A 16,902-nucleotide genomic window follows, 5' to 3' on the forward strand; every position below is an offset into this window, starting at 1 on the left:
TTGACTCTGTCTGCGCCCTCGGACAAGGAAGCCAACAATAATCAGTGATACCAGTGTGCAGATTCCTAAACTGGCACCCTTTTAGATGGAACAGAGACTATTCCACATAACGGGGAGGAGGAAGGGTAGTGAGGAATATGCAGTTAAATAGAGTATGCACTAGAAAGGTAAATAACTTGTTCTTCTGATGATTCCTTCTAAACACGAAAACCTAACCTTTAGAATAGATACCAAAGCAGTGCACCTCCCAAGGTGGTGTGTCTGTGGAATGACTCATATCAAAAAGTCCTGCAGGACTTAACAAGTCAAAATGCCCTCCCAGTCGGACCTGACTGTCAAGCTAGTAGTTCTTCATGAACGTAAGCACCGATGTCCACTTCGCAGTCTGACGGATATGAAGAGTAGACACTCTGCATGCCAATGCAGCAGAAGCAGCCTTGGCTCTGGTAGAATTGGCCCTTTGTCCTTATGGAGGCTGCTTCGTGTACAATGAGTAGCAGATCTTAAAGTACAGGACTATCCACCTCGACCAAGTTCTTTTTTTTGCACTATATTCTTCTTATCCCTGGCAAACACCTCTAACAGAATAAAACACCTTTGAGAGATGGAGGTCATTTTAAATTCACTTTGAACACACCTTCACTATCACTGGTCACTACTGTACTCCCCAGTTGGTCTCCCTCCAGGAAGAGGAAAGCCTGGGTGTTGTTAATTTGATCCCTGCCCGGACACCAAAGGCATTGTGCTGCTGTTGCGGGGTGGTGGGCCTTGGCGTTGCTGATACACTAACCTTCTAGGGTAGCCAAGAAAGGGGCAAAGCTGTTAAGGGTACTTTCTCGCAAGGGTGGAAAAGCCCAAGGAAATGGCTGTGAATCCGCTTTCTTTAAAGCATTCCAACACTGAATGAGCCTTCCCACCAGACAGGTGAGACCCATTAAATGTCATGTTCATTAAAGAGTCTTGCACATCCACTTTGAAGCCAAATGATTGCATCCAAGCATGCTGCCGGAGCACCACAACAGTGCCAAGTGCCCAAGCAGCCCGTAGTGTCCAGCCCAGACTGGAAGGTGTATTTTGCAGCATCCTAACCATCCTGGATGGCTTCCTGCAGTTCGGCTTGAAATTCTTCAGGGATTACCAGCAAAATCTTGCCAACCACGTCCAATAAAGCATGGGTGTATCTCCCAAGCAAACAGCTGGAGTTGAGTGATTGGAAGGATAGACAGGCTGAGGAGAACATTCACTTTTCGAATGCCTCAATTAATTTCTAATCTCGGTCCAGAGGAGTCGTGGAACAGGAACTGTGGTTCACTGCACTGGTGGAAGCTTGAACCACCAAACTTTCTAGTGTAGAGTGCATGTCAAAAAATCAGGGCTGCCTGGCGCAGTCCTGTGGCTCAGGCAACCTGTTTGTTCACTGGTGGGCATGTACAGGGCTTGGACCGGGTGTCCACAAGGGTGTGAGTCAGGGCTTCATTAAATGGTAGTAAAGGGTCTGATGAAGTTTGTCTAGGCTGCAAAATGTCTGTCAATATATTAGTTTTGATTTCCGAGGTTGGCAATTCTTTATCCAATACCGCAGCTGAATGTCTCCTTCTCAGAGCAAAGGGGGGACTCTCTTATGTTGATGGTCCAGGAGGAGAACACAATCCAGCATCTGAGGAGTTGAACCCACTGGCTTTCTGCAAGTTCATGTAAAATGTTCCTTATCAGAATCTTACTAAAAAATAATCCCCCTCATTTCCACTGTCCTCTCCGAAGGCTGGCTGGCTCTGATCAGAGTCCGATCAGAAAAGCTATTGGAGGCTGGAGTATGGGTCTGAGGTAAAGCCATTTGTCTGTCTCAGTCTGACTGAACTGGGGCCGGGTGCATCAGAACGCCTTTGGGAAGTAAGTTTGGTTGGGGCCAATATCAATTCGCTCAGAGTCGGATAGGACTATAAGAAAGGGTCTTCCTCCTGCTCTAGTGGTGTTGGTGCTGGCATCATTATCATCAGGTCCTGCATGGATTTCGGTGCCAGACTGGAAGTTGGCTATGGCATCAAAGTTAAACAGATCACAGCTTCAGGAGGCACAGACGGGGCTTAGGGCAGACCCGCCAGCGGTATCCAAACTGGAGGCATCTGTAGATCGTTGCGGCCCAAAGGTGCACCGGTGAGACCTAGTAGAAAATGGACTCAGAAAGCTGTAATAAGTTACGGTGTCGTCAATGCACCCGGAAACTTACTTTGCACTGGGACCAGATGCAGAGGACCAGGAACGAGACTTCGAGGCACCCTGACATCCTCAAGTCTTCTCAGATAAAGAGTGGTGGCACTGGGATGAGTTACGCTTGACCTTCTTGTGCTTCCATTTCAACTTCAACTTACCAGAAAACCTGGATAGTGGGAACTGCTCTGAACCCTTGACTTTGAGCAAGAGCAGAACTTCCAAGACTTATTTCTGTGCTCTGCAATCTGCAGCTTCGCTTCACATTCCCAGATCGCTTTCATGTTCATAAAGCCACACTCTTCCTAGGACTTAGAGTCATGCTCCAAACTTACACACCAGAGGTACACTTATATCCAGACTGGTGCCTGGAGATGTTCTAAAGGCAAGGAACCTGCGGTTAGAAGAATACAACAGAAGCACTGATATCGTACGAAAGAAAATATAGTGAGCAAAGCTGTATAAAAACTATTTACGAAGAAAACAATCAACTTTCCTCTGAATTAATTACATGTGCTATATAAATAATTAAAAACAACGCTGCAAGAGTTTTTAGAAATAACATTGTGCTGAAATACCATTGCAGAAGGAATAAGAAGATAAGTACAGCAGTACAGGCAGCAGAAACAGTCGTTTTTGTTTGCTTTTTTTGGGATTCACTTGTATATAGACCCATATTACTGCAAGTTATGGCAAAAAGTAAGTGATAGAGAGTACGAGGACTTCCTACCATTGCAGTCTCTGGGTGCAGCTGGCGCTCTCTCTCCCGTCGAATGTCTGCGTCGATGCACTCTCGGATGGCCAGCTTGCAGGCGCGCTGACAGATCTCGGTAAGGTCTGCACCAGAGAAGCCGTTGGTTATCTTGGCCAGGTAATTTAAATCTACGTCCTGTCAAAGACAGAAAGGGAAGTCTTGTTAGACAGGAAGAAGACATGTGGTTGGAACCCCAGAGATTGCCCCCAAAATAGCAGGGGTAGAAGGAGCCATGGACTGGACCTGGACAGAAATAGCCCTTCACAGTGTTGAACACAGAGGAACAAAGATAGGTAAATAAAAAAAATAAAAAATCATAAACTAGAAGAAATTCTGTAAAAGTAATGCAAAAGGGGTGGTGTGGTGGTAAGGGAAGTGATGACTACACAGGGAGAGGAGGACAACAAACTCACCTTGGCCACAGGAGACTTGCGCATGTTGGCCTTGAGGATAGCCACGCGGGAGGAGTCATCAGGAAGAGGGATGTAGATTAACTGGTCCAAACGTCCGGGGCGCAGGATGGCGGGGTCAATGATGTCTGGCCTAAGGGACAAAATGATGAAGTTAAGATCTCAATGCAAGATGAAGGGAGCAAAGCAGGACAGAGTGCCCCCAAAGAAGGCAGATAAAAGAAGCCTCTGGCATACATGTAAAACATGCATTGAATGCACATACACACCCATGCATGCGCACACTCACAAACGCGCACATATAAATCCATTACATATACACACACAAGTGCACCTCACTCACAAAAAAAGGATCCACATGTGTAGAAACAACCACAAAAGAAATGTATTTTCATATAAAACAAGAATCTGACAGACAAAATACCTACTTCAAATGCACAAAAACACAACCATAGCATGCAAAGGATTCTTGCAAGCACAGTACACATAGGCAAAGCTGTCACATTACAGATACAGAAAAAAGCATCCCAACACAGTGGCACAATGAGAAAAACTCCATAAGTAAGATTCTCACCTGCCTAACATCCAACTAAAGCAACCACAGCACATGTTCAGAAGCACACATATTTGCATAAAACAAGCACTTCGCACACAGACAAAACAGGTTAGCTTGCACTGCGCTCACAATATTCATTAAATGAACACAGACAACAACTACTTGCACACACAGAAAAAGCACAGCATATGTTCAGGAAATTCATGTGTAAAATGCGGTAAACATCCTTTGCAACAACTGTTTTACAACGCATGTCAGTCATTACCCCGCATTTTTTATTCTGCAGGGCTTTACACTGCAAACCATTACAACACATTCCCCATTACAATGCCCCGCTGGAGTTAGAATAGTAAATTGCGTTGTAATGGACAATGCGTTGTAATGGATTGTGTTGTGAAGCCCTGCGTTGTAAAAGATTTTGCGGAGTAAAAAATGCGGAGTAATGGCAAGCGTTGTAAATACCTGCGGGGTAAAGTGTCATATCCGCATGCACGTCTAAAACAGCCAAAGCACAAGCATCCAACGCATCCCCCATACAAAATAACGACATTGACATTAAAAAGCACACCACTTGCACCAAACCACAGCATGTAACTCTTACATGAAACAACAGCAGACACAAAAACCTTACATGCAAACTAAATAACAGTTTGTAATTGGCTAAAACTCACACGAAACAATTACTTCACTTTCACCGAGTAAAGACTATTTTTTGCATACAAAATAATTCAACACTCATGGAAACAAAGCTGTCATGTTAGGAACACACATACACACAATCATGCATAAAATCATATCGCCTGCAGATGAATTAATAACCTGACATGCACATAAGGCACTAACTCATACTCGGAAAAAATGATCACGTCAATTGTAGACAAAATCAACTCACACATGGAAAAACCAATCACAGCCCATTCACTCACTCACACACACACAAACACACTAAACAATCAACTTGCTAACTCATAAAATAATAATTTCATATGTGAACACAAAATTCACCACATATGCAGACCAAGCATTCATCTTAAATGCACATATGCTGACAGTGACAGAAATCTATCTTTTCATATATAATAAATGGAACTATCACGGTATGTTACAAAAAGCTATACACCTCAGTAGCAAACAAATCACCTAATTTACAGACAAAATCACCTCACAGGTACACAAAAATCAGCCCATTTCATATCCACAAAATATAAGCCACACAAACATTCACACTGCACACAGGCAGACAAAAATCCGGTGTGCTAACCTCACAAGGGTTTGCTGGCCTTGCAAAAGGACAGGTGATAATGCACAAGCGACAGGTAGCATGCCCTCTGACCTCGCGCAAGGACAGGGTGGGTGGCTGTCACCTGTTTGTGGCTCCAATGATGAAGACAGTCTTCTTGTTGGTCATGCCATCCATCTCAGTCAGAATCTGGTTAATGACACGGTCCGCTGCTCCTCCCCCGTCCCCGCCACTGCCTCCTCGCGCCTTGGCGATGGAGTCCAGCTCATCGAAGAACAGGATGCAGGGGGCCGCCTGGCGAGCCTGGAGAGGCAAGTGTGTGATCAATACCAGAAAAGCTCATCAGAACCAGAACTAATGACAAAGGTGCAAAGTCCTTACAGTCAATGCCAAGTGGCGGATGACATGAAAGCCAGAATCAATACAGTTGAGGACTGGATTCCACAATTTCTCTAACCTAAAATACTCACTCTGAGCCAGGGCCTCCACTGCTATGGCTAGTGATGCGCTATCACTGACCCTCACCAAACAATTTGAAATACTTGATACAACACCAAAACTAGGAAGGAGAATCTTATTATCTTTATCATCTTTAGACTGATCCTTAGGCATCTGATCCGAACTGTTATTGAGGTAAAAAGCTTAGCCATCACATGGGCTCTCCAGATATTAAGGCTTTACCTGTTTAGGATGCAATTACTGGTCCAGAGGGATTGCAATACTTTTAAGTGGCTAATAGATATAACGGGTGAGGGTGCACAATTTCTTCAGGGGTCCATTCTACTTTGGAGCACAAGTCAAGAATACTGAATCCAAAGGCAGACCCAGTACTTTATGTCCCTTTAATAGATTAAATGGCTACCCAGGAGCTGGACTCGATGAGTAGGATCTGAGCGGGGGGCGTTTGCTGGGATGAAAAGATCTCTGCACTAAGACTGGGCGGTGAACTCCGCTTGCGGAGTTTACAGAGTTTTCCACTCTCTGCGTTACGCAGAGTTTGTGAAGTACCGAAAAACTACGGAGCGGAGTTTTTTTCCTCGCTCAAGCTCGTTAACATCAAGATGGCGAGCGCGAATGAAAGAAATCAACCTCCCGGTGGGATTTCCTAATGCAGGCGTACGGATTTCTCAATTTGAGTGGCCGTGTATGCTCGCGACCGCTTGTGTTGAGAAACCATCCGTTCGCATTGAGAAAGCTGCCACTTGAGTAGAAAATCTACTCGAGCGGCCAAAAGGAAGCAGCATCCACTTGCACTGTCCATTGTTCCGTTTGTGATACGAACAACATTTTTCTAACGCACTCCGTAGCTTGCGGAGCTCCACGTAGCGCGGCTGAGTGAACTCCGCCCAGGCTTACTCTGCACTGCGCCGAAGAAATGTGTAGCCTTGACCTGTGCCCTCTTCCTGCTGTTTGATGTGTCCTTTTCCCCCAGTGTGCATGAAAATCATGCAAGCTGATGAGGTTTCTGCGTTTTACTGTCCTGAGACTGCAGATTAGATGATTCAAATGTTACATAAGCCTTAATTGGTGAAGACTGATGATAATTCTAGAGCAGGACATGGTTCCACGTTTTTCTATCATCAAAAGAAAGAACATGTGATCCAGGAATAGACTTAGGGCTAGCGCCCTTCCGGTCTAGGATTAAGTCTGGGCCAAGATCCTTAGAGAAGCACTGCTCCATGTCCATCTTCTGGGGAGGGAAAATCAGACTCCTTGTTGAGGAGGTGCGGGATGCATCTTTCAGAGGGAGTGCCCAACTGCCGGCTGAGTGCGAGTCCAGCTGACAGAGGCCCTATGGGGGCCACTGTGTTCTACACTTGCTCAGGACACAAGATCAGTCGGGCTCCCTGCCCAGGAGTCATCCATCATCATTTGGTGATGCACATTGTCATTGGTAAGAGTCACCACCGCACACTCATGATGGCAAACCTGCTGTGTCTCTTCCCCACTTGAAGTGTGGAGTATCTGTGTGTAGTCTAGTTGGCTCCAGAGGTATTGAGGATTACCTTGAATTTACACTTGGCCTAGAACTTCGGAGAGGTAATTAGAGGAGATCACCCTAAGTCCTTAACTGTTTTCCCCATCTTTCAACGACATCCAGATGTACCACAGATATTGTCACTTGAACACCCTGTTGTTACCGCCCAGAGGGTACATTTTCTCCACCTTTGACCTTACTCGTGGTAGGGCCTTCAAACCTGTGGGCGCCTCTAACAGTAAGTTTTTTGCGGTCGAGCGTGCGTACCGCTTCCCGGGTGGTCAGACCAAGCCGGGGGCTCCCCCGAGGCCTATTATTGCTAGGCTTTTCCACTTTCGGGATAGGGACACTATCCTCCAGGCCTCTCATAGACATGGCCCACTGAAATACGAGAACAGTTCAATTTCTATATATCCTGATTTCACTCCTCAAGTGCAACGGCAACGGATGGGATTCCAGGGAGTGAAACGTCGATTGCGGGACTTGGGACTTAAGTATGCGATGCTGTTTCCAGCTCGACTTCGCATAGAGTATCAAGAACGCACTTTCTTTTTTGATCGACCGGACAGTGTTGGCGACTGGTTGGATTCGCTGCCGAAGATGGATTCTGGGAGTGGAGGCCCCGGCGGTGCGGATAGAGGTGCATTGGCACAGGAATGACATTTTGGTTCTCGGTGTATGGTTTTGGTTCGCATTTACCGGCTGAGTTTTGCTTTTATTTCCTTATTATTGTTTTAGGCCGAGGGTGGTGCGGGGTGGGACTGTCTCTCTTTCCTCCTCCGGGGTTCTTTGTGTAGTGTTCTATGAAGGGGCGACAGGCACACTGCAGTTTGGGGTGGCTTTTTAGTCAGCAGGGGTGGAGGGTGTTGTAACGGGTTGTTGGTTGGGGGTGGAGGGGGGGGGGGTTGTTGTTTTTGTGTATGTTTTTCTCACATGGTACAATTTCTCTCGCTATTACCCTTTTGCTCTTGGGTTTCGAGGGGGGGCTCGGGGGCTGTGCTGGGACGGGGGGGGTGATTTGAAACTGTTGTCTTGGAACGTTAATGGTCTGGGTGACAAGATCAAACGTGGTGTTGTACTCCAATTTATTAGACGTCATTCCCCTGATATAGGGAATGCTTGTAAGGCTCTTGATCGACGAAGTTATCGGTTGGTAGCGCACGCTGGATTCACATCTGGCTCCAGAGGAGTCGGCATAATGGTTAAATCCTCTCTACCCCTTGAAATTGATGAGGTTGCCCTCGACGATAGGGTCCACTATGCTGCTGTTTCTGGGCGATGGGGGGGGGAAGATGCTTACAATTGTTACTGTCTATATCCCCCCGGGGCTTCAGGCTACCACCTACGCTGATCTTGGAAGATCTCTCCTAGGACTTCCGGATGGTATTCTTCTACTGGGTGGGGATTTCAATTCGGTGGTATCGGGTGAGTGTGACCGGCTACCCCCCAGGTTCCTGCCGGCGTCTCAGTTGTGGCTACCTGAGTTGCTTGAGACTCTCGGGTTGGTGGATGTCTGGCGGATGATGAACCCCACGCAAACGCAATACACGTTCCACTCTGGAGCTCACGGCAACCTCTTGAGGATTGACTATTTTCTGATGTTGGCTGCCCATACCCCCTTGGTGCGTGGGGTGCGTCATCTTCCCAGGGGCATCTCTGCCCATTCACCCTTAATGCTTGAGGTTGCGGTGCGATACTTTTGTGGGAGTAGGATTCCCCCTATTCATCCCTGGCATTTTAGGAATCCCAGGCTCCGCTCTGACCTTCTCAAAGCTATTGACAGTTATTTTAATGAGAATGAGGGGTCCGTCTCTTCCGCTATTTCCTTGTGGGAGGCCTTCAAGACTGTGGTAAGGGGCTCTGCGTTGTCCCTCATTGCTGCTGATAAGAGGGCCAAAAGGGAAAACCTGTTGCTCCTTGAGGCCGACATTACCTCGCTTGAGAGTGACTTGGGTGGTGACGATATCCCTGCAGTCTTGCACTCCTTGGCGTTGAAGCAGGCTGATTATAGGGCACTGGTGACCGATGCTGCTAAGGTTATGCACAGGAATCAGCTGGGCAGACTCTATGATGTGGGAGATAAGGCTAGTAAGCTACTGGCATGGTTGGATGAGAATGAGTCGTGTGGTGCCAGTGATCACCCGTGTGACTGGGGAATGCGTGTCTGACCCAGGAGAGATTGTGGAATGCTTTGTGGATCATTTTCAGATGGTATACCGATCGGTGAGTGATAGAGACGAGTTTGATTCCCGCCTGCTCTTGCGTGATATTGCGCTGCCCTGTGTTTCGGACAAGGATAGGTCTGCTTTGGATGCGCCTATAACGATAGATGAGGTTGCTATCGCTATACGGTCCCTTCGTTCGGGTAAGGCTATGGGGCCGAATGGTTTACCCATCGCGCTCTATAAGCTACGGCCTGATAAGATGGCGACCCATTTGCGCAATATGTTCATTGATGCCTATGAGGCGGGTCTCCTCCCCCTTGATCAGCGTTTGGCCACTATAGTTGTCATCTACAAGGGTGGCAAGCCTCGTGACCAATGCACTTCTTATCGCCCTATTTCTTTGCTCAATGCCGAGCCTAAGATCCTGGCTAAAGTACTAGCGAATCGCTTGCTAACGGTGATCTGTGACCTGATCCATCCGGATCAGTCCGGTTTCATTCCTCATCGGAATAGGGCGCTTAATCTTCGCAGACTCCACGGTGTTCTCGCGAGAGCTGGGACGCTGACCGAACCCGCCATCTTGGCCTCGCTCGACGCCCCTATGGCCTTCGACACCATTGAGTGGCCCTATCTGTGGGCGGCTCTTTCGAAGTTTGGTTTTGGCCCTAACTTTATTGCGTGGGTGCAGCTCCTGTATGAACGTCCATTGGCCCAGGTGGTTGTTAATGGCAGAGTCTCTGGATCGCTCCCGCTTGGGTGTGGCACCCGACAGGGTTGCCCGCTCTCCCCCTCCTTTTTGCATTGGCATTGGAGCCATTGGCGGCGTGGCTCCGGTGGGAGCCCTCGATCAGGGGGATCCGGTGGGCCCCGGATTTTGAGGATCGCGTCTCGTTATTCTCCTTCACTTTACTTCACCTCAGAAGTCCCTTAACGTGCTCTTTGATGTCCTCACCTCCTTTGGGAAGAACTCGGGTCTCGTCATTAACTGGAATAAATCATGTATTTATGTTATAGCGGGGGTGCTGCCTCCGCTGCCCCGTAGATTCCCGATCCAGGTGGCGGAGACTGGGTTCAAGTACCTGGGAATTTTCATCTCCCTGGATCCCTCTGTACGTTACGACCACAATTTATATGCTCCCCTTCGGCGCCTTAAACTGGACGTCCAGCGGTGGCGCGGCTTTAAGCATGGGCAGAAAATCCGTTTCGCTCGCGGATTTTGCGGATTTTCGGTAAATTCGCAATCCGCGAGATTCGCGAATCTCCCGCAAAATCCGCAAATCCGCGAGCAGCGGATTTTATGGCTTGCTCGCACTGTTCGCGTGAGTTCGCGGCTTCCCAGTACAACTTCGCGCCCCGCGAATAAGCGCAAAATTGCAGAAATACGATCTTAGCAAAACTGAAACTACTTACCAGGTTCAAAAGTTCAGGCTCATCATTAGTAGCCATTTTGCTGTAGTGCTTCCTGAGGGGCCCCTCCAGAGTTCAGTTGCCAGTTGCAACTATTATGTGACCCTGCTCTGAACCTCAGAATAGTTACACATATGCCACAAAGGTCCTGAATTACAGCTAAGGGAGACAAGCAGGAGCCAGGCTGGAAGTTCAAATCCATTAATCAGCCCCTAATTCATTATTGTTAGTTGGGGCAGGGCAGGTGTTGTAACTAATTTTGCAACAATGAAAGCACTTAGCAAGTGCAAAAGATCACTAATCAGGAAGCACTAAGGAAGCAGGTGCCAGCTAAAAAAATATTCTGTGACACATTAATCAGCCCCAAATTAATTCAGGTCACTTGAGGCAGGGAAGGTGTGCTTGCTTTGCCACAATAATGTACACTGACTGGACAACCAGAGGGTGCTGTGATGAAACAGAGGGTGGCATGGGTGGGCCAGAGGGTGGCATGAGTAGTCAGAGAGTGGCAGTGGTGACAGAGAGTGGCAGTGATGAAGAAGAGTGTCCCAAACAGGCTGGACACGTAGAAACAACAAGTTCGCGAAACTTGCGACCTGACAGGTAAGTTCGCGTTTGCGAAATTGTACAAAACCCTCGCGAACTGGCAGAAACCCGCGCGAACACACAAAAAAAAGATCCGCAAATTTGCGAGAATTCGCGGATTTTACGAATTGCGAGTTCGCAAATCCGCAAAATTCGCGAACGCGAGATTCGCAAAATTCGCCCATGCTTACGCGGCTTGCCCTTGTCCCCATTGGGGCGTGCGGCTCTTTTTAAAATGATGTCCCTCCCTAGATTTTTGTATGCCCTGCAGAATTATTTTGACCCTGTTCCCTCTAGTTATTTTCATGAGGTTGAGGGGCTCCAGAGACAACTGATTTGGGACGGACGGGCTCGTATCTCCTTACCTAAACTTACTTTGCCATGGTATGACGGTGGTATAGCCCACCCGGACATCAAACGCTACTACTGGGCCTCTCAGTTGAGCGCGGTCAATCATGTAACGTACTCCCCGGGTCCTGTCCCAGCCTTCGCAATGGACAAGTTTCTATTGCCGGGCGGTAATTTCAACAGGGCTTTGTACTCAAGGGAGCCATTCCGACTTCTGACTGGACCTACAAAATGTGCTGTACGTGCGTGGAGAGATGCGAATGTGGCTACGGGCTGGAGTGATAAGATGACACGACTGACTCCATTGTACGACTCTGAGAGGCTGGGCAGCGTGTGGCGGACGAAAGGGTTTGATAAATGGGATACGATCGGTATTAGCAAGGTGGAGGATCTTTGGTCTAAGGGCACAGTTAAGTCCTTTGATGCCCTTAAGGTGGAGTACCAGCTTGACGACAAGTAGTATTTTCGATACCTTCAGGTGCGCCATGCTCTGATCTCGGTGTTCCCTCCCGGGACGGAGATCCCCCAGTCGTCACCGCTCGAGGACCGTATTCTGGATGGCCTCGAGCCTGACAGTACGATATCCTTGATTTATAAAAAGCTCATCAACACCAGGGCTGATCTTCTTGTAAGGCTTCGGGCCTCTTGGATCGCGGATGGCCTGGAATTAGACGACGAGGATTGGCAGATAGCGATCGCCTCCCCTAAAGAGGTGGCTATTCCAGCTCGCCTTCGTTTTGTGCAACTGAAGATCCTCCATCGAGTGTACATGACTGGTACGCGTCTGGTACGAATGGGGTATTCGACTGATGGGCTGTGTAAGTGTGGTTGTGGCAGGAGTGGTACCTTTCTGCACATCATCTGGGAATGTCCGGTGGTATACGCTTTTTGGTCCAGAGTGCATGACATTATGGGGCGGGTCACCGGGGTCTCTCTTTTGCCTGAGGCTCGTCGTTGCCTGCTTAATGTCTGGGAGCCTACGGACTGCACGGCCGCTCAGACCTTCTGGGTAACTCTTGGCAACATGGTTGCCAAGAGGGACATAGCGCAACTCTGGGGTTCTCATAGACCGCCTGGGATAACAGCCTGGAAGGCAAACATGGACTGGTGCATGTTTCGGGAGAAGACGGTCTATGAGGCTCGGGCCGTCCCAGGAAGTGGGGCAGGATTTGGTCACAGTGGAATGAGTATCGTGGAGATATCTGCACCCCTCCACTCGATTATACCATTGATGTTCTCTCGTCCCCGTAATTGACGTTCCTGAAGACTGGCAAATAAAACCTCTTTGTAATCCTTTTCACCATTCCCCCGCCCCTAGATATGAGTCGCTGAATTCTTTAGAGTCTGACTTCCTCCTCCTCTCCACCCCGAACCCTAGGTATTACTCTTACCATGTGAGTGTGTGTGATGTTTGTTATTCGTTTTCAACAAAATTATAAAAACGAAACCTGGTTTATCCTTTCTTTATTGAGTTTGATGCCGGTGCACCAATATGTTGCTACTTATGGTTTCACTGCAATGCCTCGCTGTCTGGTATCCAGATGTTTCTTGTCATAGCGGCCGGCCCAATTGGGTTGTAGGCAGACGCTGTGTACTGTTCAATCCGAAAATAAAGTTTTTTTAAAAAAAAGTCGGGATAAACTTTGATCTGCTTTTCATCTTATTAAAGGTTTGTAAAAACACTGAAATCCACTTTTCGTCTAATCAAAGGTATGTATAAACCCTGAAGCGCTACTCTCCTTCATGAAGGTTCAAGTCTGGATGCGGTCTGCCCTCCTCCTCTCCATATGAAAGGCCTGGAATAACCCTGAAATCTAGTTCCTCATAACAGAAAAGGTCTGGAAAAACACCTCGATTAGACCTTTGTTTGTAAAAGGTCTGAAAAAACACCACAAACCTATTCCTTACCTTATCAAAAACATCCCGAACGTTGGCCTCTGACTCCCCAAACCACATGGTCAGCATCTCCGGTCCCTTAATGGATACAAAGTTGGCCTGACACTCGTGGGCAATGGCCTTTGCCAGCAGGGTTTTCCCACAGCCTGGGGGTCCGTAGAAGAGAACACCGCGGGATGGGGTCATTCCAAATTTCAGGAACTTATCAGGGTGTTCAACAGGGAACTACAAAGAAAGGGACAGAGATAAAGAAGAGTCAGGCATTCATCCCTAGAAATCACTCTTATCTGCTTCCTAGTTCTTCCTGGTAAACGTGTCCTACAGAATAAGCACCACTCTTACGCTCTTACCCAAATGCCAGCATGCTCTTACTTGCTTCCAGTTTCTCACATTCTCTCCCAATAGCACAACATTCTTGTATACAATGTTTTTTTACATAGAACTTAGAGCACATTTTTCCAAAGTAGCTTCCCTGTCGTTTAGATCCGTAGCAACATACAAGACGTTATTACTGGAAACAATGGCTCCTTTCCTGAGGGTAGGGCTTTGACTTAAGTCAGGTATTGGGGCATTTTCTAATGCAAAGTATCTTTAAATTCTAGAAATGCATGTGCAATAGGGTCATCAAGCTTGGGCTTAATCTGAACAAATGCATAATATTTATTTAACTAAACTAAACAGATATGCTGCTCCCCAAAATCATCTTCTCATTTTGTTTGCTGATTCATGTGGGACACCACCTGCCTTATGACAACAAAAGCAAACAGTGAGGGGTCATTGCTCCTGGCTTTTCCCACTATTTCATGGAGAGACTAAAGGCTTAACCCCAGAGGTGATAGTCCTGCCTTTTATTTAGATAAAATAATCTGCCTCCACTTACAAGACCACTTCCTTCGCTAGGAGCAATGTGCTGCCTTTTGAAAACCACGCAGGAGTTTGTTCAAGATGGGATTATCTTTACAGAAAAGTAACTGTACCTTAGACACATATTACTTTGGCGTGGTGCCTCTGAGTCTGCATCGTCACCATACGCCCAAACCTGTGGTCGGGCCGCCCGCCAGACTAGGAATTTTCCTGGTTGCTGCAGGGGGAACTGGGGCTATGGCAGCCTGTCTGCCCTAAACTTAATAGGGTGGTCGGGAGAATGCCACCACCGTGCCCCCAATAAGTCTGGCAGTCTGTGTACCGCCAGACTCATAATCAGGCCCATAGTATGCTGTCTGATGTATCTAGCCGCAGATTCCTTACCTTTGAGCTTCCAGGCACCAGGCTGTATTCGAAAGATTTTTCTTAGAAGTACCCCTGTAGGTGGCATCCATCGACCTTGTGTGACGTCATCGGCATCATGTTCATCGTCGTTCTGAAATCTGCGCCGTCAATATAACCGCCACTCCAGTGCATTGACATCAGTTCTTTTCTTTCCACGTCATCAGCGCCGATTTGTTGAAGAGAGCTACCCCCTGTCATTTTTTGAACAGACTTTTTTGACTTTTTGTCGACTTTGTCAGTATGTTAGGAAGTCATGTCGAGTAAGAAGACTTCGGGTTTCAAGCCGTGCAGCGCCCGTCAACACGCCATGTCAGTCACAGACCTCCATTTGGTTTGTCTTTGGTGCCTGGAGCGCGACCACGACTCCAAGTCATGCTCCAACTGCTGGGACCTAAGCTTTTCGCTGCCCGGCGGAGGTCGCCTCATTGGTCTCGATCCCAGTCCAGGTCTCGGTCGAGAGGAAGGTCCAAGCCCTGCTCCGGGGAATCAAAGCCCTCTTCATCGAAGTCAAGTGAGAGGCACCACAAAAAGCACAAGAAGTCGAAGCGTGCTTCGACTTCGCCCCACCCATCTCATGACATGGGTGCTACCTTGGTGTTTGAGACCCCGCTCTGCCGAACGGGTGCCTGGGTCGGCTCCGCGTTTCCCTCCCTTTCAGGGGCCAGGAGCAACCCCCGCCCAGCTGAAAGAGTTTTATGACACAATGCGCGCCATATTTGAGCAGCCTGACCCTGCCAGTGCACCTTTAGACCCCGCAGGCTCAGAAGGCGGAGTGGCCCCCGTGGTTCCCATGCCGGCGTTTCTGGCCGCGGCACCAAGGCCTCCGAGTGGACCCGTTCCCGGGTCCGGACCGATGCCGGTCGCATGCACCTCCACAATGACCTTGCCTAGCGTCGCGTCTGGTGTCGAGGTCCTTGGCGTCGCCGGCGCCCACCGGCGGCGCCTCCCCGATCCTCATTCCCAATGACACGTAGCCAGTCAGACGTCATCCGAGGCCGAGACCAGTGCCAATGGAGCCGTACAGCTCTATGCTGTTTACTCTGCCCTATTCTGAAGGATTAGGTATGGAGGAAGAGGATTGGAAGGGAAGTAGGATCCCTTAGAAATCCTGCAGCAACAAGATCTGGACTAGAACGAGGAATTGGGTGATGCCAGTGGCCTGGACACCTCCCCAGACTCTGGCATACTTTCCCCTCCTAACCTGGCTATGGAGGAGAGAGCATCTTTTGCCATGGTGGTAGTAGGGCTGCGGAGGTCCTCGACCTGCAGCTTCCTACAGTGGCGGCCAAGATTAATGTCTTTAGAGTGGTCCTGCAGCCTGGGGTCTCGAGTTCGGAACCCCTACTGCCCTTTAAGGAGGCCTTAACAGACGTCCTTCTGGTGGCTTAGTCCAAACCCAGCACAGGAGCTCCTGTGAACAGGACGATCACCCGCCGCCATCACCCTGCACCGAGGGACCCACTTTTCCTCACCGCCCACCCCACCCATCAAAGCTTGGTGGTCCAAACTTCCACTTCTCGGGGTGCATTCCTTTTGCTCCCCCTGATAGGGAATCCAAGAGACTAGAGAACTTGGTTGTTATATTGACAATGCCTCAAACGCTGAGGTTCCTCTGCTGCGTCGCGAGACAGGCAGGGCATGCTTTGACTTCTTGTGTTTTTGTGGGGCCTCTTACCTGACTTCGACGAAGAGGACTTTGATTCCCTGGAGTGGTGCTCGGACCTTCCTCTTGACCGAGACCTGGACAGGAATCAGGACAAACGAGTCGACCTTCACGGTGCAGGACGCCGGTCCGCGACAAGCTTTAGGGATCGTTTCCTCAAAGCCTTCCGCACCATGGCCCAAAAGTCAGAGCACGCTCCAGGTACCAAAGACAAACCAAATGGGGGTCTGTGACCAACATGGAGCGGTGACAGGTGCCGCATGGCATGAACCCCGAAGCATTCCTACTCGACATGATTTCTTAACACACCGATGAAGTCGACAAAAAGTCGAAAAAGTCTGTCAAAAAATGACGGGGTAGCTCTCTTTTACAGATCGGTTCTGATGGAGCAGAAAGAAAAGAACTGATTTCAGTGCATCTGCG

The 16,902-nt window shown here is 48.5% G+C and overlaps 1 protein-coding gene across 1 annotated transcript in view; it reads right to left on the bottom strand.

Annotated features, from left to right (window-relative positions):
* The window catches only part of LOC147748379 (transitional endoplasmic reticulum ATPase-like), a 144,302-nt gene that overhangs the window by 56,315 nt on the left and 71,085 nt on the right, over positions 1-16,902 (bottom strand). The window contains exons 13-16 of the mRNA XM_086961036.1: positions 13,560-13,772; positions 5,293-5,471; positions 3,376-3,505; positions 2,939-3,097 (exon numbers count right to left, since the gene is read on the bottom strand). Coding sequence (XP_086817162.1) covers positions 2,939-3,097; positions 3,376-3,505; positions 5,293-5,471; positions 13,560-13,772 — 681 coding nt within the window. The remainder of the gene's footprint in view (positions 1-2,938; positions 3,098-3,375; positions 3,506-5,292; positions 5,472-13,559; positions 13,773-16,902) is intronic.

This window comes from Lissotriton vulgaris, chromosome 1_1 (assembly GCF_964263255.1).
Source record: "Lissotriton vulgaris chromosome 1_1, aLisVul1.2, whole genome shotgun sequence".
NCBI classification, from domain to species: domain Eukaryota; kingdom Metazoa; phylum Chordata; class Amphibia; order Caudata; family Salamandridae; genus Lissotriton; species Lissotriton vulgaris.